Genomic DNA, 22,789 nt, shown 5'->3' on the forward strand with positions numbered 1-22,789 from the left:
CTGTGTCCCGGTTCACTGTGCATTTACCTGACGACTGATGAAATTGGTCAACGTTTGTGTATTTGCCACTTGAAATTACCTTAAAATGTATTGCACAAGGTTAAACTAGTATTTTCTAAAACAAGCTCTAATATCTGACGATAATCAGAGCTCCAGCCCAAGGGGGATGGGGGCTTCCCCTCCTCTCCTTTCCCTTCATTGCCATCCTCCCTCTCTGTGTTCATTCCGCCTTCTGTGTCAACATGAGACTTCACCCCCAGATTATTCTTCCATTAAAACACAACCTTAAGACTTAGACTTAATTAATTTCATTGATTACCAAATATTGTGTCTTGTTTTCCATTTCTTTTTCTTGGATTTACTTTAATTCTTGCTTGGGTACAACCTCAAGTAATTCTTTCAGAGAGAGTTTCTGTGGGTAAACTTTCTGAATCTATGCAGATTTGAGGATGTTCTATGCTTTTCTCCCATGCCTGCAGTATAGTTTAGCTGGTGTTGAAATCTAGGTTCAAAAATTATTTTCCCTCAGAATTTTGAACACATTGCTCCATTGTCTTTTTGCATCTGCAGTTGCTGATGAGAAGCCTGTTGTCCATCTGCTCATTCTTTTTATCTATGTGTGTATATATATATATATGTATGTATGTATGTATGTATTTTAAATTATAGTAAAGTACACATAACATAGAACTTCCCATTTTAACCAATTTTAAGTATAGTTCAGTGGCATTAAGTACATTCATGTTGTTGTGTGTAATTCTTTCTTAAGTAATCAAATACTCCTCTTCTACCTCTGAACCTTCTAGAATTTTCTCTTTATCATTGTTCTGACATTACACCAAGACATGGGAGTTTTTGTTCATTTGCTCTTGTTTAGCACTTGGTGGAACGTTTCAAAGGAGGATTTGGATCTTCAGTTCTGGGAAAATTTTCTCTATCTCCTCTTCTCTATATTCTCACGTCTGCATCCTGTATTTGACAGGCGTTGGAATGTCTGCATGTATCTTCCATCTCTCTTAAGTTTTCTTCCACTCATCCTGTCTCTTTTTCCTTTTGTGCTGCTGGTGTTTGTGTGGTGGATTTGCAGCATCCATCTGCTCCTTCCACCTGGTAGCAGCAATGTGCTTCAGGAGTGTCTTGATTGCTCTAAGCCCATCATTGTAATCCCTTTCCCTTCTAAGTGGCTGGGTCAGGCACCAGGAGGAGGCTGGCACAAGGCCTTCTCTTTGGCAGCATCCTCCTGGGGCCTTCTGTGCTCCTGTGTCAGTCCTCTGCTGTTGGCATGCTGTTTGTGACATCCTTCTTCAGTCCCATTCTGGTCGCTTTCCTCTTTCAGGGAAACCTCCTGTGGCTGCTCTACAGACATCTGAGCTAATGTCTGTTGCCAATCTTCGCTTTTTCTTCTTCTTCTTCTTCTCCCTGAAGACCCCCGGTACATAGTTGTGTATTTTCAGTTGTGGGTCCTTCTAGTTGTGGTATGTGGGATGCCGCCTCATCATGGCCTGATGAGCGATGCCATGTCCACACCCAGGATCTGAACTGGTGAAAACCTGGGCCACTGAAGCGGAGTGCATGAGCTTAACCACTCGGCCACAGTGCCAGCCCCTTGTTATGCAATTAAAAAAAAATTACCAAAGCTTATGAACTTTGGAAAACACAGAAAGTATAGTTTTAGGATTTTCAGGATGAATTGATATTACATTTAAAAATCCAATAAGTATATTTAAAAAATATATTTTAAAAAAATGGTCAAAAAAGGAATCATCCTTTATCCCACCAAGCAAAGAAAGCTGTGGGCAGCAGGCGATTGAGATCAAGAGCCAGGGTCTGGTCTGAGGGGGTCTGCGTTCAAGTTCTGGCTCCACCTGTGAACTGTAAGCTCAGCATTCCACATCTCGGAGGCACCGGTTCTCCCAGTGCGGCCCCTGAACAGACATCAGCATCAGGCCCCACCCAGACACACCAGTGGGCTCGGGCTGGGGCCCAGCCCTCCAGGCTTAACAAGCTCTCCACGTGCTTCCAGTGCAGGCTCCAGTTGAGAACGCTCGCTCTAAGCAAGAGTTTTTTTATTTGCCCTTTAGTGATGTAACGGTTTTTAATTGCGTAAGTCATACACGGACACGTTCCTGTTGTAAAAATTACCACCATACGACACGTACCAAGTGAAAAGGCGACAGCCTTCTTCACCACCGTCAGGAGTCGGATTCCCTCCCGGTGGTCCTGGCGGTTACACTTTGGTACTGTTCTTGCACCTCTTCTTTCTGTGCGTAGACGTGCATAACGCAGACGTGTGTGCCGCTAGAGGTACGTACTCTGTGGGTTTTCCCTTTTTGGTTTTAACATAGATGGTGTTATAGTATGCATACTTTCCTGAAGTTAGCTTAATTATTATTAGACTATTATTCTTTTATTATTATTTCACTTGCCTTCGAGATCTTTCCAAGATAGATCCATCTTTTTGTTTTTAATTACTGCTTGGATCAACTATGATTTATTTAATTTCTTGCTAATACAAACAACCACATGGTGAAAATCTTTGCACGTCTTCTTTTAAAAGGCGTGAGAATGTCCCTCAAGTAATTTCTCCCAAGAGAAGTTTCTAAGTCAAAAGAGAAGAGCACATATCTCAAGTTTGGAGTTGTGCTCTGAAATGCCTGTACCAATCACGGTTCCACCAGCAGGAAATAAGTACTATTTCATCCCACTTCCGCCAACACTGATGTCATTAAACTTTCCAATTTTTGCCAATGTTCTGTTTCTCATTGTGGTTTGACGTTGCATAGCTTTAAGTACTAATGAAGTTTAGCACATCTTTGCGTGTTTGGTGACCACTGGGTGTTTCTGGAAATTCCGTCTTCCTACTCCGCCTCCATTTCCCATTGTGGAAAGGAGGTGCTCATAGTACCCGTTATGTGGGGCTGTTGCAAGGATCATGTCCCGAAGTGTCAGCACGATGTCAGGCACACAGTGAGTGGTCAACAAGTGTTCGATCACGATGAACATTTTGGTGTAATCCCTTCCATTTTTTCATATGTTAGCTTTTGAAAGGCTTGGTTATAATCATACTGTGTATATAATTTGGTGTCTTTTCATTGACTATATCACATTCTTGTCCCCAATAATTGTATAGTCTTCATAAATATGTGATGATGAGGTGGTCCATCCAGTGGCTTGACCGCACTAACCACCATCCCTTAGGGACACTTAGTTTGTGTCTTTTTTTTTTTTTTTTTTTTTGGTGAGGAAGATGGTCCCTGAGCTAACATCTTGTCTCTCTTCCTCTGTTTTGTATGTGAGATGCTGGCATGCTCATCATGCATGGCTGGATGAGCCATGTGTAGGTCCACACCCAGGATCCAAAGCCATGAACCCTGGGATGCCAAAGCAGACTGTGCGAACTTAACCCCTGCACCACCGGGTCGGCCCCATGTCTGTGTCTCTGTTGTTGTGATAAAGAGTGGCTGATAGAGCGTCTTTGTGCATGAAGCTCTTGGGGGTATGGATACTGAAGATCTGTTCCTTAGAACTTAAGAAATTAAGTTTCTTGAGCAAAAGCACTGTTTTGAGCCTCTCTATATGTACATCCAGATTATTTTCTGTATGGTTATACAAATATTTTTAAAATATTTTTTATTATAAGAGTAAATGCATACTTATTACTAAAAAAACCCAATAGTCCTGAAAAGTGTGAAATAAAAGTATAAAGCCACCTCACTCCCTCAGCATGGTCCCTGTGAACACGCCAGGTGTGGGTCTTGCCTGATCCTTCTTCTATATAATCAAACACACGCACACAGAAGCATGGATGTGTGTTTGGTTAGGTAGAGAAAACATGAGTAAAAAGAAGGAATTTGTCTGTTTGGATTATTATTATTATAAATAAAAGTCAATATTGCCTGTCTTTTTTTTTTTTTTTAGCATTTTCACACATATTTTGTTGTGATATACCCTATGATTTCTCAGGTTTGTAGGATTTCAAACCATAATTTATCTTTCTTTAAATAAAACCCTTGGGAATGGGTCCTCGTTGTGAAAACTCAGGTCCAGCCATGGTCCTGAACAACAGCACTGGGCTCAAGATGCGGCCCAGCCCCCCAGGCCCCAGGAAGAGCACCCCGGGCTCTGACAGGCTGGACCTGAGGGCAAGGCACTCCCTCCCACTCCCTGAGGAGTGAGAGACATATTTGTAATTTGCATATTGATTTGCCATTTACAAAGCACCCTGACATGCTAAGGAACCCTGCAGAAGCTCTGCCCCTTGGGTCCTGGATGTTCCCAGCAGCCAGCAAGAATGGGATTAATTTTGGGGCCTGCCACTGCACTAGGTTCATTTTGCCCACCACCTGGAACACCAAACACTGGGAAGATGAGATCACAGCAGAGAGAGGGTTTAATCACAAGGCAGCCAAGTTAGGAAGTGAGAGCACGAGTCTCAAGTCCACTTCCCTGAAAATGGGGACTCAAGGATATTTATGGGATGGGGGAGGAGGTCTGAAATGTGGAGAGAGGTGATTGGAGGTGAGGAGAGGGGAGGGAATTGATGATCTGCACGAGCGCAGTCAGACTCCACGCCTCCTCACAGGACGCACACCCACAAAGTGGCAGAATTGTCATGATCTGAGGGCGGAGTTTTTAGTTTCTTGATGTCAAAAGGTTGCTTATTGGACATCTGCATGGGTCCACTTGCTGGGTTGGTGGTGTCAACCGGCTTGAAGTGGACAAGGGGTTCTAATTCCTGAAAAACAGCTCACACACCCATTACCATGGTGACCCAGGCTCCAGGGAGACGTTATCTATAGGAGCCTAGTGGGAGTCAGGTAGTGTATTGCCTAAGTAGCACAGTTAACGGTGGGTGGGTTAAAGAGCTAAAAGCTATAAACAGTAATTGCAAAAAGGAAAAAAAGCTTTAGTTCCTAGCTACTTAATCATCAATGGCTAACTGTTTTCCAGTTTCAATCCCCATATTCTTTGGTCATTCCTTATTCTTGAGGAATTTGGGGTGACAACTGATCTAGCTACTTCCTGTTGAATTGGGGCATAGATCTGGGTCAGAGGGATGAAACTGTTTATCGCTCACTTGGAAACATTCTCTTCATGTTGACATTTTGTATTATTAGAATTTTGTACCTTGCTCAACAGTTTTGGAAGAACATCGAAAGTCACATTTTATAATCAAGTATTGGACCAGAAGGATAAGAAGTATAGATGACCCAAATTTTAAAGTCCCTGAAAAATAGACCTAATCCCAGTGGAGCCTCCATCTGATGATCTCCAGGTGGGGACAGACATCTGGTCTGAGTTCCTGATAGTCTTTTGTTTTACTGGATGTGCATCAGAGACAGGAACAACACTCTGATCTCTCAGTTGTCATTGATGATGGCTATCAGCATAGACTCTCTGCCTGGGGGTCATCACATTCCTGAGGAACTCAAAAGAACAAAATTATGGACTTATAGCAGCTTGGAGGAGCCATAAAATCTACAGAGCATGTTGGGGTTAGTTAGTCAGAGGTCATTCAAAGTTACAATATGGTTTCTTTTCTACAATATGGCTTCCCTTATGGCAACCTTGTGTTGAGCTGATGTCAGCCTGGTGTCAGTCTGGGCAAGTCCCCTCTGGGCTCCAGGCTCTCCCATAAGTCTTGAACCCCAGACAATTTTCTGTTGTTCTTCTGTCCCTAACTTCCCGGATCCCATGGGGACCTTCTGCAATCCTGGCTCCAACATTGTGTACCCCTCTCCCCTAGGCCCTCCACCCCCTAAGACTAGGGAGATGGGGGAGGGAAGGACAGACATACTGCCAGAGCCACAGGGACAGTTCCAATGTCACCCTGGCCCTCAGACCACTCATGGCCATGACTACCCCTGTGTCTTAGGTCTCCGCACACCCCTGAGATGGCAACTCACAGCTCTCCAGGGTGAGACAAGGGCCATCTGAGTCTGCAGAGGGTGACATGTCTGTGATGAATTCTTCCCAACTCTGCTTTGTCTTCCTGCCCTTTCCAGGCATTTGCAGCCGGCTCAGACCCATAGTCACAGGGAAGCATCTGTACCAAGACTCTGACAAAACAGTGGCTTTTGTCTTAGGGCTGTTGGCAATTATTGCTCTGTTCTTGCGTGTGGAAGGAGCAACATTTTCCTTTATTTCCTCTTGCTCCGATGAATGGGAATTCTTTCTAAGCTGCAGCTCTTTTTCTGATGGCTCCGGTTTCTTGCCTACACACCCGCATCATTTCTTTGAATTCTTGAACAAGCCAGCTAAGTTTATTCTGTCAGTGACGTCCTCACTTCTGTTATGGGAGCTCGGTCTCCACTCCTCGACATTTTTGCTTTCAATGTTTGTCATTCAAAAAACTAATTTTATTCCTTGTCCTTGAGTTATTATTTTTAATAACAGTGCTGTTTGCCCATATTTCTCTGTTTCCTGAAGACAGCCCTCAGAAACTTGATTGGAATTATTTTATTTTAATACGAACTTCGGTTTTCACAAAGTCCTTCTACCACTGTTATGCCATCAGCTTCCTAAGATCTGGGCTTTCTGATGCCCTGAGAGGGGGTCGTGTGTCCATGGGTTACAGAAGGAAAAGGAGGGTCTTGAAGGGGCTCAGAACAGGCCTCCCCAGGATATGCCACTTTGGTATGTAGAATGTATTGAGCTAAAGGCAGTCAAGACCCTGTGGGACCAGAGAAACTTCTACCTCTCCTTTAAAGAATTTAAACTGGGGGCCCTGACCATAAGAGTTACTACCAGAAATGAATTTTTATGACCTATCTGCATGGCAGGGCAAACCTCTACTGAACATCTGCTCTTATTGTCCCATGAATTACCCTCCTCCCTTCTGAAACCTCAGGCCCCTATCCCATTCCTTAGCTCTAGATGGCGTATACACCTCATTTTACTTTCATGTCTCTGACCCTCTCATGTATGTGGGGTTCCTGTACATATGCAATTAAATTTGATTTTCTCCCATTAATCTGCCTAAATTTAATTCTTAGACTGGCCAGAAGAACATAGAAGGGTAAAGGAACATTGATTCCTCCCTGACAATCTAAAAGCCATGATATTCTGGGACCCTCAATGTAATCTAGAGTTTGAAGAAACAAAGCATACCAAAGTGTATGCCATTTTTAGCTACATGTGAACTGTATCAGAGCCCCGAGCCATGTGTGTGAAGGTGCCTCTAGGAATCTGGACTAACACGTACATATGACAATATGACTGGTATCTCGAGCCACATGGTGTGCCAGGTGTTGTGTGAGACACTTTACAGGTGGGTTTTATACTTACAACAAATCCAAGAGGTAGATAATATCATCCATGTTCTCACGTAGGGAAAGCGAGGCTCAGGGAGATTTTAATTTAAGGAAAAAATTGCTAATTGTCTAACGCTATACTGATTAAATAGAAGAAGTGATATTTGAACTTATGTAGCCTGCATACAACACTGATCAGATAAAAAATCTTGGAAAGTTAGATCAGTCGCTATACAGACCAACCTGAGACCTGAGTGCACATGAGAATCCCTGGGAGTTTGCAAGAGGTTCGGAGCCTGCATGTCTAATAAGCTCCCAGATGATGCCGATGCTCCTTCAGGGGACCCCGCTGAGCTCCACTGCCCCAGACGTACAGTTAGTGTGGACCCTGCTCCATGGTCCCTTCTTTGATTCCCAGCGGTCATTCTTCAGCCCGGCTTTGACACATTTCTTTTGCTGCCCTGTGGTCTTGCTTTCACAGTCGTGACTTGGAAGTCTTCCAAGGCACAATGAGACCTGTTCAATTTCTCCCTCCCTGAGCATCCTAACAGGTGCAGATAAGTGCCTATGAATTGTGACATGAACGATGTAGGATATTTTACAGGTAATTAGCAAACAAGTGCTAATATTATTAATAGCTACAATTTAAGGATTACTCAGGCATTTTAAAGTAATTTAAGAGACACTTTTTTGTCCAGTACCAAAAGGCTAAAGGGCAAATTAGTATGCTAACAATAAATATTCAAGATCTAACAGGTTTTTCTACAGGTCTAGCATGGACGACATTCCCATTTATAGACCATGCTTGACAATAACGAGCCTGTTGCTGTGAGTGCCCACGAGTTGATTCTGACTCCTAGGGACCCTGTGGACAGCAGAGCTGAGCCCTGTTTCGTCTCTCCCCTTCCTGCAGTGTATCAGACGGTGCTCTGCTGCTATTCACAGGGTTTTTATGGCCAATTGTTTTGCAAGTGGCTGGCCAGGTCTTTCTTCCTAGTCTGTCTAGTCTGGAAGCTCTGCTGAAATCCGTCCACCAGTGGTGACACTGCTGGTGTTTGAAATACTGGTGGCACAGCTTTCAGCATCACAGCAACACACAGGCCCCACAGTGTGACAACCAACAGACGGATGGTGTGGTTCCCTGACTGGGAAACCAACTGGGGACATGTCAATGAGAGCACTGAATCTTAACCAGTAGACCACCAGGGCCTGGACACAATAATTTCAAATTAGAATTAGAAGGTACCTCTAATAGTCACTGAGGTAGAAATCACCAAGGTTAATTACTCGTAAGTTCTCCTAAACTCTCTGCCTGGGAAGCTCTGGGGACTGAGGAGCAGTTACCGTTAACTGTGCAGCTCCAGAAGCTGCATTGTACCAGGAGCACCATTGTACTCCTGGACCGTAGATGGTTCAGGCAGTTTCACCAAACTCCAGGACTGCGACTGGCATCACACATTCACCCCCGACGGCTTGCTGAAGCGAGGGGATGGAATTCAGTGACACCACAATAGGAGTAGCCCACCTGAGAGGCGTGGCTGGCCTCACTGACCACTTTGCTCCCCTTGGAAGCTACAGGGCAAGGTCACTCTCCAGAGGATGGACAGGCAGCTCCAGATCCCTCGTAATCAAGAGTCACCAGACGTCCTTGATCACTTTGTGATCAATTCTGCATCCTAGCATGGAGGTCCAATCTTATTAAGCATGATCTTTTTTATGGGTGGAAAATATCTTTAATTTTTCATTATTTTGTACAAGTAATAAATGAACACATTTAGTCACAAAATGTTTAAACAGTACAGAAGTGTTCAGAGATAAGGCCCTTCTTTCCCGTCTCTCCTTCCACTGCTCCACCTGCATCTCCTCTCTGTGCCCTCCTGTCTCCGGCGGTGGACCCAGGGAACCAAGCCCCCCTTGTGTTCACACCCTTGGGTAGTCCCCTCTCCTTGAGTCTGGACCGACCCTATAACCTGCTTTAACCAAAAGAATGTAGAGGAAGTGACAGTGTCTCTCGGAGACTCTAAGCTTAAATCATTTTAAAAATGGCTGCATTGGGAATCCTAGTGTGGATGTGCCCTGAGTGTTTAACCACACGTTTATTGATAGATATTTGAGGAGGGGGCTCAGATCTGCCCTCTTTACAGGCAATGAAGCAGTGAATATTTCGTACACACGGTGTTGTGCACTTATGCATGAATAGGGTCCTGCAAATACCCTTACTGAGTCCAAGGGCACATTTTCCATGTCCACAGGTACTTCCAAATAGTCATCTAAAAAGGTTTCACCAAATTACACTCTTTACGAGAACGTGTGACAGGCCCATTTTCCTGCTTCTTCACCTAATTTGACCACTCTGCTGGGTGGAAAATTGTGTCTCTTTCTGGTGTTTATTTTAATTTCTCTGCTCACTAGTTTGACAGATGCATGTTGCCAGCTGTCTTTCTTCCTCTGTGAGTCTCCTGTCTGTATCCTTTGCCCACTTTTTCCACTGAGGTGATGAGCTCACTTAATGACTCATAGAAACTCTTTGAGTACCCTGCATGTTACTTTTTTGTTAAATTTATTGCATTTTCAGAGTCTTTCACTTGCCTTTTCCTGTTTTTTTATATAATTTGCCTTTTCCTACAAAAATTATTAATTTTCATGAGCTCACTATGGCCTTTGAGTTTTAGGTCTTGTTACAGAAATATTATTCTCTGTTTTCTTCTAATGTTTCTATAATTTTGTTTCTTAGCTTTAGCTCTTTTATCCTTTTGGGATTTATTTTTGTGCACAGAGTGGGTTGGGCATGTTGGAGAGGGCATGCCATTCACACACCACAGTGTTTGTAACACACACCTTACACAACTGTACGCAACAGCTCTGGGCAGGGCTGTCTCGATCATTCTTTTCCCAACTTACAGCTACTCATATCCACGTGTTTAGTGACTGGCTCATCTTTTCTTCAAGGATTCCCACAGATCCATACTTTTCTTCTGGGCTCATTCTAGTCCCTGCATGATTTGTCTTTTCCCACATCAATATCATATCATTTGCATGAGTTCCTTTTCATTTTTGTGTTATTCACAAATTTGTGTTCTCAGGGATCTTCCTTTATGATATAAACTTTGGAATTAATTTTTCAATTCTGGGGGAAAAAATCCTGTTGCAACTTTCATTGGCATGACAATAAAACTGTAGATTAATTTGAGGAAGAATTGGCATGTTTTTAGTATTACATCTTCCAATCCAGAAATTGTGGTATGCCTTTCCGTTCGTGCAGGCTTGCTTTTCTTTATTCATCCTCCCCTAAGGTTTTCTTCGAGTTGGCCGTAAATTTCTTGTTAAATTTATTTCGTATTTTTTCTTTCTTGCAACTGTCAGTGAGATATTTCCCCCATTATAGCACTGCTTTCTTTTACTAGCCTTTGCCTGATTGAATCGGTTTTATCTTCTTAGTGTTTTCTTTGTCACGTTATTTAACACACATGTATATATATTTAATCCATGTGAAAGTCTTTGAGCTTTCATCGGCTGCTGTGACCCCTTCCTGATCACTGGGATCACTGAGGTGTGTGGACTTGCTACTGGTGTTATGTTTTATTTGTGCATTTTCTGTTTTCCCCCTTCTCTTTGCTGGCTGGGCTGTCTAATTTGAAAGTGGATCATCCTAGTTTTTCTTTTTTTGGTGAGGAAGATTGGCCCTGAGCCAACATTTGTTCCTAATTCTCCTCTTTTTGCTTGAGGAAGACTGGCCCTGAGCTAACATCTGTGCCCATCTTCTTCTACTTTGTATGTGGGCTGCCTCCACAGCATGGCTTGATGAGCAGTGTGTAGTTCTGTCCCCAGGATCTGAACCCACAAACCCTGGGCTGCTGAAACAGAGCACGTGAACTTAACCACTACACCACTGCGCCAGCCCCCTGATCATCCTATTTTTATTTTTACAGTGGTTCATAATTTTATACACACATATGTAGGCTTACGCTTTTCTACCGTTTCCTAGAATTCATCTGTTCTGGACCAACCTTCGCAAAGCGCAGCAGCCTTTGGCACGCATCCCTTCTCTCCAACTGCCCTTTCGTATCTGTCCTCCACCAGCATGTGGAGATTGTCTGGGACTTCAGTTCCCCATCACTGTAAAAGCAAACATACTTGAAGTTATGCGTCAATAGTTGTTAAGGCGTAAGGCGTACTGGAACTTTGTTGGTTCTTTTCTTTTCAGTGTTTCTCGTAGCCCACATCCTCCTCTTTTGTAGTCGCTGTTTCTCCGGAATAATTCTTTCAGAGTGTCTGTAGGCGGTGAGCTCTCTGAATCCTCGCTTTGCCCTCCCACTGAGTGCGAGTTTGGGTGGATGTAAGATTCTTGGCTCAGCACTTCTCCTCCTCAGTCTTCCGATGATGGGCTTTGTCTTCCTGTATTTGGCTCTGAAAGAGAACTTCCTTTGTAAGTAACCTGTTTTCTCTTCCCCTCGTGGAATGCTTTCAGGATGTTCCTCTTTTGAACCTTTTGTGCTGAAATGAAGCTGTCATATGTCCGCAGGCGGATCTTTTTCATGTTTCTTCTGGAACCTTGAAGATATAAACACATCTGACTCCCTAAAACACTAAACCTTTTGCTCTCTTCGTTCTTGAATATTTCCTTTTATTTTTCTTTTCTTTTTTCTGAAATTCCTATGAGGCAGATGCAGAAACTTCTGCATCGAGATTCCAAGACTTGACACTTTCGTATTTCCGTGTCTTTGGTGCTGGGAGATTTTCTTCAGTTCTGGAGGTTTTCTAGGCCCCATTGTCCAAGCTTTCATAATTCTTCAGTTTTGTCCCGTTCTGCAGCCCATCAATTGAGTTTTCTATTTATGTCATAAATCACTAGATTTTCTCTGCTAGCTCCGTGCTAGACATGGATGGAAGAATCAAAACCTCATTCCCAGTGGTGATCAAAACTTTTTAAAAAATGCCTTGGAATGCATTGAAGAACAAAAGTATAGGATGCATAATAGCAACCATAAAGTCTTGGGAAAGGCAATAACTAATATCTGAAATGGAGACAACTCAGGTTTATGGATAAGAAAACTTATAGCAAATATAAGTTCTTCTCAAGGTAGTATGAAATTGTTGATTGGAATCCAAATAGTTTTTTGAGGGGTAAGGGAACTTCAAAAAATGATTTTAAAGTTCTTAAGGAAAAATACACACAGGAGACGCAGGAATTGACAAATGAGGTGCAACAGGATAGAGTTGAGGTAAAGTCCTGTACCGAGTTAGGAATTTAATATGTGTACCACGGAGTTGGCCCATTGGTCCGGGTAGACGTGCATGAATTGTTCCATCAGTGGAGGCTGACCTTATAACTCATGCCATATCCTATATAGACAAATACATTCCTAGTAGATTAAAAGGCTAAATGAAAAACATTAACTAAAACACTTAAATAAGTGAATACATAGAAAAATAAATAATAAATAAATTTGATAAAGTGAAATGGAGGAGACTATTGTAAGAATCTGGGGACAGGCAGACCTTCTCTAACAAGCAGGGTGCTCCGCAGCCACACAGAACACGATGGGCACGTGATTACAATAATTACTACAGCACTACTCCAGTAACAACATGTGTTAGACGAAATGCAGAGCCATCGAAAGAAAAATGGTTCAATGGGAGATTAACGTCCTATTAATCCATAAGAAAAAAGATGAAGAACCTAATAGAAAACTGGGCCAAAGATATGAATAGTCAGTTAACAGAAAAAGAAGTGCACATGGCCAATAAACAAGTGAGAAAAATTACATAACCTTACAAGATATCAGGGAAATGCAAATTTAAACAAAAACAGAAATACTCTTGCCCATGATAGGCAAAGATTCAAAAGGCTGATGCTCTACAGTGTTAGGAAGGAGAGAGAGAAATAAGCTTGCTGAGGCATTGGTGGTGAGAGGACACATTGCTAGAGACCTTTGGGAGGGTAATTCAACTCTGTGACATTGGGGGTGGCATTCACATAGCACTGCAAATGTGACAGTGATGGTAATCATATAACTCCCGGACAGCGGTGATTGTATCCACATAACTCAGTGACAGTAACGGAGGCATTAACATGGCTGTGATGGTGGTGGGGGTGGTAATCACATCACTGCAGCTCTGGTCATGGATTCACATGGCCTGTGTTGTTGTTGGTATTCACATAACTGTGATGGTCATAGCGTTATTCACAGAATTCTGTGTTGGTCATGGTACATACGTAGCTCCGTGATGGTGTTGGTGGTATTCATTTAATTCTGTGACACTGTGGTTTCCACTCAACTGTGTTGGTGGCGGAGGTATTCCTAACACTCTGGTATTGACATAATCATGCAATACAGTGGCAGTATTCACATAACTCTGTGATGTTGGTGGCGGTGTTTATGTAATTCTCACCTGTGGTATTGGTATCCAGATAACTCTGTGAAGTTTGTCGTAGCAGTCATGCAACCCTGCTGTGATGGTGACAATATTCACACAACTGCAGTGGGGTGGTGGTGATGGTATTCAAATGGCACTGCCGTGTTGGTCGTTGTATTTACGTAACCCTGTGGCGTGGGTGGGAGCCGTCACATAACTCATTGGTTGTGTTCGTGGTAGTATTCCCATAACTGCATCGTTGGCTGTCTTTTCACACAGCTCTGTGAGGTCACATAGTCACTTAACTATGAGGCTGGATGTGGCATTTTAGATAATTCTGTGATGGTTGCGATGGTATTACTATAACCTTGATGTTGGTGGTCATGGTACTCGAATATCACTGCAGTGTTGCCAGTGGTAACCACATAACTGTGACGATGTTCGACGTTGGTGTTCTGTGATGGTGGGCATGGTATTAGGATAATCTGCAATGGTTGTTGCAGTCACACATCTGCGATGGTGGTCACGGGATGCTCACATAACACAGTGACTCTGGACATGAAATTTGCATAACTCTGCGATGGTGGTGGGGACAGTATTCACCTGTCTCTGAGAGGTGGAGGTGTTGCTATTGACGTGACTCTGTCACTTTGGTCATAGTCATTACCTCTCATTGTAACATTGCTGGAGGTGGTATTCACATAACTGTAGGATGTTGTTGTGCTGTTCCCATAATTGTGGCCGTGCTGGGTGTGGCAATCCCATAACTCTGCAAAGTGGGTCGTCGTCTTGACATATCTTAGCGACAGTGTAGTGGTTTTCACATAACCCCGCCGTGGTGGTGATGGCATCCACGTAACTCTGTGACAGCAATGGTGGTGTTCACGTAACCCTGCACTCTTGTTCATATAACTTGTGACATCGTCATGGTAGTTACACAATTCTACAATGTTGGTCATGGTGTTCATGTAACTCTGCCATGCTGTTTTTGTGGTATTCTCATAATTCTAAAATGTTGGTGGTGGTATCCACGTAACTCTGGGATGGTGGATGTGCTGTTTGTGTAGCTCTGTGACTTTGGTGGTGGTGGAAGGGACATGGCCCTGTCATGTTGGTCTTGGCCTTCATGTGAATCTGGGATGTTGGTCATTGTAACCACATCACCCTGCTATGTTGGTGGTCGTCTAAGTCATGTATCTCTGTGACATTGGTCAAGATGTCCTCATAGCTGTGATGGTGGGGGTGGCATCCAGATAACTGTGATGTACTGGTGGTTTCACATAGCCGTGCAATGATTGGAGTAATAGTCACATTTTATGGGTGTAGAGACTTGTAGAAAGTTTAAAGTTTTGCTTAAAGTTACACAACAAGACATGACAGAGTCAGGCTCAAATTCTGGTTTTTCGAATAATCCAAATTCAGTCTTTTCTGCACTACACCATGTAGTCTATTCCTGCTAAATCTAAATTTAAAGGCTTTGGAATACAACATTTATATCTTCAAACTCCCCAAGGGCCTTGGAGCACAGATATTGTCTCTTCCGTTCTAGCTGTTTATCCACAACTCCAGCTACGTCCACATATTCACATACACATATACCTTTTCATGTGTGAAACTGATAAAAAATTTAGCTACAAATTCAGATGTATAAATTGAACTTTTGAAAATTTATATTAAATAATGCAGAAGAGGGCTTTCCCATAAACCAAAGTAAAGCATCTTTGAGGGTAATCTAGAGTTTATTCAATTACAGTTTATAAATAATTCAAAATATATTTATTAAAGAATGAATTTGAATGTTGGTGAAAATGTTGGTATTGTAGTGTTTTCGTTCTTTCTTTAAAAATTATAAACCTCTAGAAGTCTGTAAAGGACTAGAAATGTGACGTGAGGATGCTGGAGCCTTGGTGGTGGGTAAATGGCAGGTACATGTTTAAACAATCATTGGATTATGCATTTAAGATTTCTACATTTTACAATATATAAGTTATACCTCAACAAAGTTTTTAAAAAGGAACGTTTTTTTACATCACAACGTCGCACGTTTATATTTTGTATAACTGAAACAAAAACTTCATTAAATAGTATTTGCAGTGACTGTATGGACATTTCATATAAATGGAATCATACAAAGCCTTTCGTGCCTGGATTCTTTCACTTATCACAATATTTTCAAAGTTCGTTTATGTCGTAGCATGTAACAGTACTTCATTCCTTTTTATGGCTGAATAATTTTCCATTGTAAGGATTTACCACATTTTGTTTATCCATTCACCAACTTTTGAGTTGTTTCCGTCTTTCGGCTGTTGTGAACATTGTTGTTATGAACGTTTGTGTACAAGTTTTTGTGTGGACGTGTTTTTATTTCTCTTACGTATATACCTAAGAGTGGAATTGGTGGGTCCAATGGTAACTCTGTGTTTAACTTTTTAAGGCAGCGCCACACTGTTTTCCGAAGTGGCTTCATCGTTTTACCTTCCCTCCAGCAGTGTTATGAAGGTTCCAGTTTTTGCACATCTTCCCCAACACTTGTGATTATCCAGCCTTTTTATGATAGCCATTGTAGTCGGTGTGAAGTGATATCTCACAACAGTAATGCTGTAGTCAATATCTTGCATTTGCATTTCCTGCATTGGCCTTGCACTTTCCTGATGGCTAATATGTTGAGCATCTTTTCACGTGCTTATTGACCATTTCTTTGAAGAAATGTTGCTCAGATCCTTTGCCAATTTTTTATTTTTGCTTATTTTATTGAGTTAACATTGGTTTATAACATTCTAGAAATTTCAGGTGTACATCATTATATTTCTATTTCTGTGTAGACTACATCATGTTGACCACCCAAAGACTAATTACCTTCCATCACTGTACACATGTGATCTGTCACCCCTTGCACCCTCCCCTCCCCTCTTCCCCTCTGGTAACCACCAATCTAATCTCTGTCTCTATGTGTTTGTTTGTTTTTGTTTTTATCTTCTATTTATGAGTGAGATCATACGATATTTGACTTTCTCCATCTGACTTATTTCCCTTAGCATGATACCCTCAAGGTCCATCCATGTTGTCACAAATGGCAAGATTTCATCCTAGAAAGATACTTCTAAATAAAATGAAAATATTATGGGTTTCAGAAAAGTCGAGTGTGGTGCCAACCTAAGCACTCAGGATATTTTCTTATGGGTGTGAGTTATTGCTTTTATAGAAACAAAACAAAGTATCACCGTGAATATGGAGTTGAAGTTTAAGAAACGTGTATGGCTTTCAAAAACGTCCTTGATGTAGTCAGGAATTGTCTCTTCCCCTCGTTTCCCCGGGCTCATGATTTCCGTTTTTTCCCCTTGCAGTACTTGGGGTGCATTGAAGTTCTACGCTCAATGAGGTCTCTCGACTTCAGCACGAGGACGCAGATTACCAGGTAAGCCCTCTTGAAAATGGACTCCTGTGATCTTCTTTCAGCAAGGAATGATTTCAGAGGTTAACAGCCTGGAAATTTCCAGAGGAAAAGGCTGCCCCTTGAGTGCTGGTGACTGGTGACAGGGAGTCAGGACTTACTGTATTTCAAGACTTTTGCCTGTTCATCCATGTTTGTGACGTGTGTCTCTTGACGTGAGTACCCTGGAGACACTCCCCACTTCTAAGCCCTTTCTATCATTAAGCTGCAGACAAATGGAGTGTTTACATTTGTTTCTTTAATATGTGAAACCCTAATACCAGACTGATATTTGAAAAGGTACTGAACTGTGTTGCTTCTTTCTAAAAAAGGAGGTCAAGATGTCAGGAGAGAATTTCTGACAGTTTACACAAAGAATAAAATGCACAGAATTGGAAGTAGAGATATTCGTGGGAGCAGTAGTTTAGAAAGCAGACTAATTCTTTAAGGGGTCAGTGATTTTGAACAGGTTTATAAATTCTCCACCATCAACTAGATTCTAAAGCCATCCTGAAAAGGAGCAGTGGAAGGCTAGGGCTGGGTTTGTGAAACGGCTACGTTTCTGTGGATGATGAGCTTGGCAGTTGCAGAATTGTTTAATCTAAACAATGACCTCAGAAAATGCCTCATATTTATTTCATTCAAATTACCCTATTGTGTATCTTTGGGTTAGCAAGCCAGAGTCTAGAGACTGAGCTTTAAGAAAGCCATTATTTTTAATAATTAGCTGCTAAATAATGTACACACCTCAATTATGTTTTAAGCCCCACAATGATACCTCTTCCTCCTCACCAAAGAAAAATTTGTGTTCAAAAGAGTTGATGATTCTCTCTAAAGTGACTCGAGACACACCTGGTGGGAATGCACTGACATTAGTAATCTACACTAAGGGAGGAATCCATCTTCATATATTTATAGAAAATGGCTTATGAAAATTGCCAAAGCCAGGGAATTGTATTTTGAAGTGAAAGTATTTCGAAGAAAAGTTTGAACATTTACTTAGTCAATCATTCGTTCATCCTACCCATGACAGGTCAGGTGTGGAGCAGCATCTGTGAGTAGGGCACTCCGCCCTGTGCCTGGGGAAATGTGGGAATATATGACAGTATTCACCTTCTTGTGTGTGGTGGCGGTTGTCTTTAAAGAGAATTGTTGGCCATTTCTACTGAATTCCCTTTATAGATACTAGAACTTGAGATAATTTCATGTCATTTTAATTTTCCTGCTGTATTCATTGAGCATTTACTGCTGACAGTGCACGCACAGCGTGCTGGCCAAAGTAGGCTGTCTTGTTTTGCCTGGTCTCCCCGTTTTGGGGAGAAAGATGCATATAAAAATAATAGAGGGGCATGCAAAGGGCACAGACCAATTCCTGCTCCTCAGGAGTCGTGGGGGGTGGGGGACAAGTGGAAAATCCCAGAGTGCCCTTTGATGAGGGTCTTAGCACTCTTTGGGGTAGAACCTAAATGGACAGAAGTAATAACATTGTACAGGAAAGCTGTGGAGCAGACATTAGTGGGTGTGGAGGTCCCACTGTCTTTCTCCAATACTGTTCCATTTTGATTTTAGCAAAGTTGGGCCAGCACAAAGGGCGAAGTGGAGCACCAATCTTGCACTCAGGAAACTTGGTGTTCAGTTCTGGTTATACCAGAATTACCTTGGGTTTATTAGACTTTTTGAAAACTACATTTGCTTATCTCCATGATGCTTTCTGTCTTTTGTTTCATTTTTTATCATGTGACATGTTTCTTATTTTAGTTAATAACCAGAGACCACTTGTGGGAAACAATTTGACAAATCAATGTCAGAAAGCAGTCTCTGCATCCAGGAGAAGAATTCCCAGCAATGTCCTATAGGTGTGGAGCTTTTAAGGCCTCCATGGTAACTGAGTGTTGAACATGTCTGTGGTTGAACTCTACCTCCACGGTTTACTTAATATACTAAAGGCATAGTACATATGCCTTGAAAGGTTGTAGGGAAATCTAATGTTGTAATTAAATTATATTATACAGGCACTGAGAAAACCTGATTCCAAAGACTTCCCAGCCACACCTTTCCTAAAAATATATATATTTTTTATAAGCAAATAACCAATTTCTACCCACCTGTTCTGCTATTCCAAGTTTTGGATATAAGTGTCTTTTGGAGGCTCTGACAGTTGAACTAAGTGTCCTTCTGTTGAGCTCAGTTTAGTTTTATGCTGTTCCTGTGTCTGAGTTCAGGTTGACTGTGTACTTTCAATAGCGCTACCCATGAATCATGGCTCTCTTACTAATAGATAACTTTTAAAACTCCCCAGGAAAGCTGCCATTGAGTCTAGACTTAGTTGCAGTGCTGGCTGTTAAACACCTTGTACGGCCAACACTTCGGGCAGAGGAGCTTGGTGACTCTTTCATACTAATCGCTGCCCCCAGGTGGAGGAGACAGCCTATATGTGGAGCCCAGCTCTGCCGATTTCCACCTCAGTGGTTGTTGTGGGAAATAGAACGTTTCCACATCTGACATCACAGCACAGGTCGTGGCAAAGAAGCAGTGTGGTTGTTTGCTTCATCCTATTGCCCAAGCTGGTATTCAGCACAGTAGCCACAAGACTCCAGTGTTCAAAGAAGTGAGTGTCCGTGAGCATGAGAGCAATTGAGGCCACAGAGATGACGGCCCTCGGCAGCCGCTGCTTCCCTGGGTCAGCCTATTGGTGGGGTACAGAGAGGAGCTGAGAGGTCCAGTACTTGTGAAAGCCTGCCCAGGGGACAGAGATGCATGCCAGAAGAAATAGCTTCTGCAGAAGGAAATAGCTTCCCAACATGCCCTTGGATGCTAAACCCAGCATGGCCTTCCCCCTAATGTGCCCCCTTGTCCAGTACAGTTTTGGAATGTGGCATATGAGACCTCCCCACGCCCTTGGAGGTTCGTGATGACATTGCACTATTAAAGGCTATCAAGAACCCCGCTGCCGAGAACCATGGAACTTGGCTAGTCTAGTGTTTCCCTGCTGTACTTAACTGGCTTGCAGGAAACTGCCTGCCTCTTTGCTGCCCCACCGCCAGCACCGCTTCATAGTCTGCAGAACCCACTGAGAAACCACCATCGTCCCTGCATCGTGCAGCCCATGAGGGGCGTGAGGGAGGGTCTCAGGTTGGTCTCACCCTGGGCAGTTGGGGGCCCCAAGTAGGGATAACCCAGCTCCCCAGCTGGAGGTCAGTCAGAGACCTCTGCTTTCCTCTGACTTAGGCCACTGGGTTTCCACACAAAGTGCTGTGGCCAACAGTGCTGATCAACCATTGCTCCAGTGACTGCCCGTCCTGGCCTGAGCCTGACCGTCAGAGGAGCGCCTGTGTGGGCCACACCATGCGCCTCCCTGAGGATTCCTCTCCTTCGACTGCTCTCATCTCTCGCTGGGGAACTGGAGGAACTGTTACTGTGTTTCCTGTAAGAGTGGGATACGCCACATCAGATAGGAGGATTCTGGGGAGACCATGCTCTCTGGTCTGACACCTAAGGAACACCTGTCTGGCTGGCTCTGCACAGTGACAGAAGCTCCTGACTTGCCCTTGGTCACCGGACCAGCATGGCCTGACCTCCTTTCTTCCTTTCATTTGATTTTCTCATCTCATTTTTGTTTCATTTATTGTGCTAAATTTTATCTATTAGTGGACATCATCTTAAGCTATTTTTAGGACATGGAAGGCTGTACGTATATACACAGCGAAGCCCAGCGCACTCAGCAAGGTGGTCCTTCCCCAACCAGAAGTGCGAACATCTCACATGTATATTTGGTTCAAACGACCCCAGCTGACTTCCTGCACTGCTTGGATTTGTCAGATTATGGCCAAGTTTGCTTCCCACCCAGGGCTGTGTAGACATATGGACTCAGCCACGTGTGGCTTTGCTACAGTTCCAGGGTGAGTTCGGGTAGAGGTACAGTCACGCATCACTTAACGACGGGGATAAGTTCTGAGACGAGCTTCGCCAGGCGATGTTGTTGTTGGAGCAAACATCACAGAGTGCACGTACACAGACCTAATGGGACAGCCTTCTACACAGCCAGGCTGTATGGTGCTGATCTCATGGGACCACCGTCATGTACGCGATCCGTCATTGACTGAAGCCTCGCTATGTGGTGCATGGCTGTATAAAAACATTGTCTGGAAGGCAACATAAACTTGCTTTTTCCAAGTTGTAGAGAGTGAACAATCGAATCCAGGTTAGGGTTTTTGTTTCTCTTATTTTAAAAGTCATCGTTGTTTCAATGGGCCCTGAAGGGCCTGGTGTGGCCCAGACCTTCACCAGCACTGCCCCTTGGATGTGATCCGCTGCCCAGCATTCCACTTTGCATACCCTGGCCCTAGAGTTCTGCTCAGAATTGGGATGTTTTGAAAATTCTCCAGGAACATGCATAAAATTCCTTTGGTTTGAAACCGAAATCAAAATCTTTGAAAGGAAAACATTTTTCTTTTGGGAGAGTGTCTCCCTTTTGTGCTTGTCCAGCATATTGATGGGGTCTTGGGACACTGGTATCAGTGGTATAACATATGTGTTGAAGCTCAGGGTCCCCTGCACGACCTCTTCAATTACTGCAGCACGAGGCAGAGGAGTAAATGAACACAGCATCAGCCGTCCACTAGGGAGTGGGCCGAAAGCTGTGACACTGGCATCTTTTCTGACTGATGGTTCATGGGGGGACTTTGGCTAGAAGGTAGATGTGTGACCATGTGGTATTGGTCTGACAGTGCTGGGCCGTTGGTAGTTATAGGGCCTTGAGTTTGAACAAAGTAGCAAGCATGACCTGGAAATGTGAAGAGGAGGGGAGCCGAGGCCTGGAGACGTGGCATTCTGAGTCGTGATACGGTGAGAATGGCAGCCAGGCTTGCTGCGGTCGTCCGTCTCCACCCTGAAGGAGGGCAAGCTAGATGACCTCAGCTTGGCTGCTAGACTCCGTCCACTCTCTCTGCTCTGAAACGACCTTGAAGGCTTGGAAATGCTGGCTTCTCCAATCGCTTCTGGCTTCCCACGTTCTGTAAATGCTCTCAAAAAGAAGTTCAAGGTAAAAACTTTCACCACATAGTCCTTCAGCTCCGTGAGTGCCCGAGCATCCCTGTCTGTGTGCACCCACCCCGGCTCCAGTGCGTTTCCTCTCGCGTGCGTGAAGGCCTCTCCAAGACCACACGCCCTCGTCGGACTTACTGCAAGAGAAGGGCCGACCAGGCTCCCTGCCTGGCACCCGGACCTCCTCCGTCCACACCACATCCATTGGGATGCTTTACTGTCTTGCCTCATACAGTTCTGTGTCACGTGGCCATTTCATGACAAGCCCACGAGGGATTGGAGCAGTGCACACGGTGGGGCTAACAAGATATCTGTGTTGTTTATGGAGCCTTCCCTATCCTCAGGGCCTGCTCAGGCTGTGAGGAGCTGCGGTGGCAGAGACGGACACTGAGGAAGAAGCGTAGGTGAGGCGCTGGCTCCTCGGCCTCTGGCAGAACCGAGGTAGGTCCTGGCAATGACATGAGGTCTGATGACGCCACCTTGCTCAGCAGAATGGCGGAAACACCCAGGAGGTGGGGATCTGAACAGCTTCTGTTCAGGTTTAGGGTAGCTGCTTCCTTTTGGAAACAGTGACATGACTTCCACATGCTGCACTGAATGGCTGGGACTTTGGTTCTGTCGCTTTCTCCCTTTGCAAGCCCACAGGAAGCAATCTGGAAGGTCCTCTGTTTGAAAATCCATTGTGCCAGTGGTGTTAAGATGGGTG

At 43.6% G+C, this 22,789-nt stretch overlaps 1 protein-coding gene across 1 annotated transcript in view; it reads left to right on the top strand.

Annotated features, from left to right (window-relative positions):
- The window catches only part of SHC3 (SHC adaptor protein 3), a 123,783-nt gene that overhangs the window by 22,588 nt on the left and 78,406 nt on the right, over window positions 1-22,789 (top strand). The window contains exon 2 of the mRNA XM_008522579.2: window positions 16,955-17,025. Coding sequence (XP_008520801.2) covers window positions 16,955-17,025 — 71 coding nt within the window. The remainder of the gene's footprint in view (window positions 1-16,954; window positions 17,026-22,789) is intronic.

The sequence above is a fragment of the Equus przewalskii genome, chromosome 22 (genome assembly GCF_037783145.1).
Source record: "Equus przewalskii isolate Varuska chromosome 22, EquPr2, whole genome shotgun sequence".
NCBI lineage: Eukaryota > Metazoa > Chordata > Mammalia > Perissodactyla > Equidae > Equus > Equus przewalskii.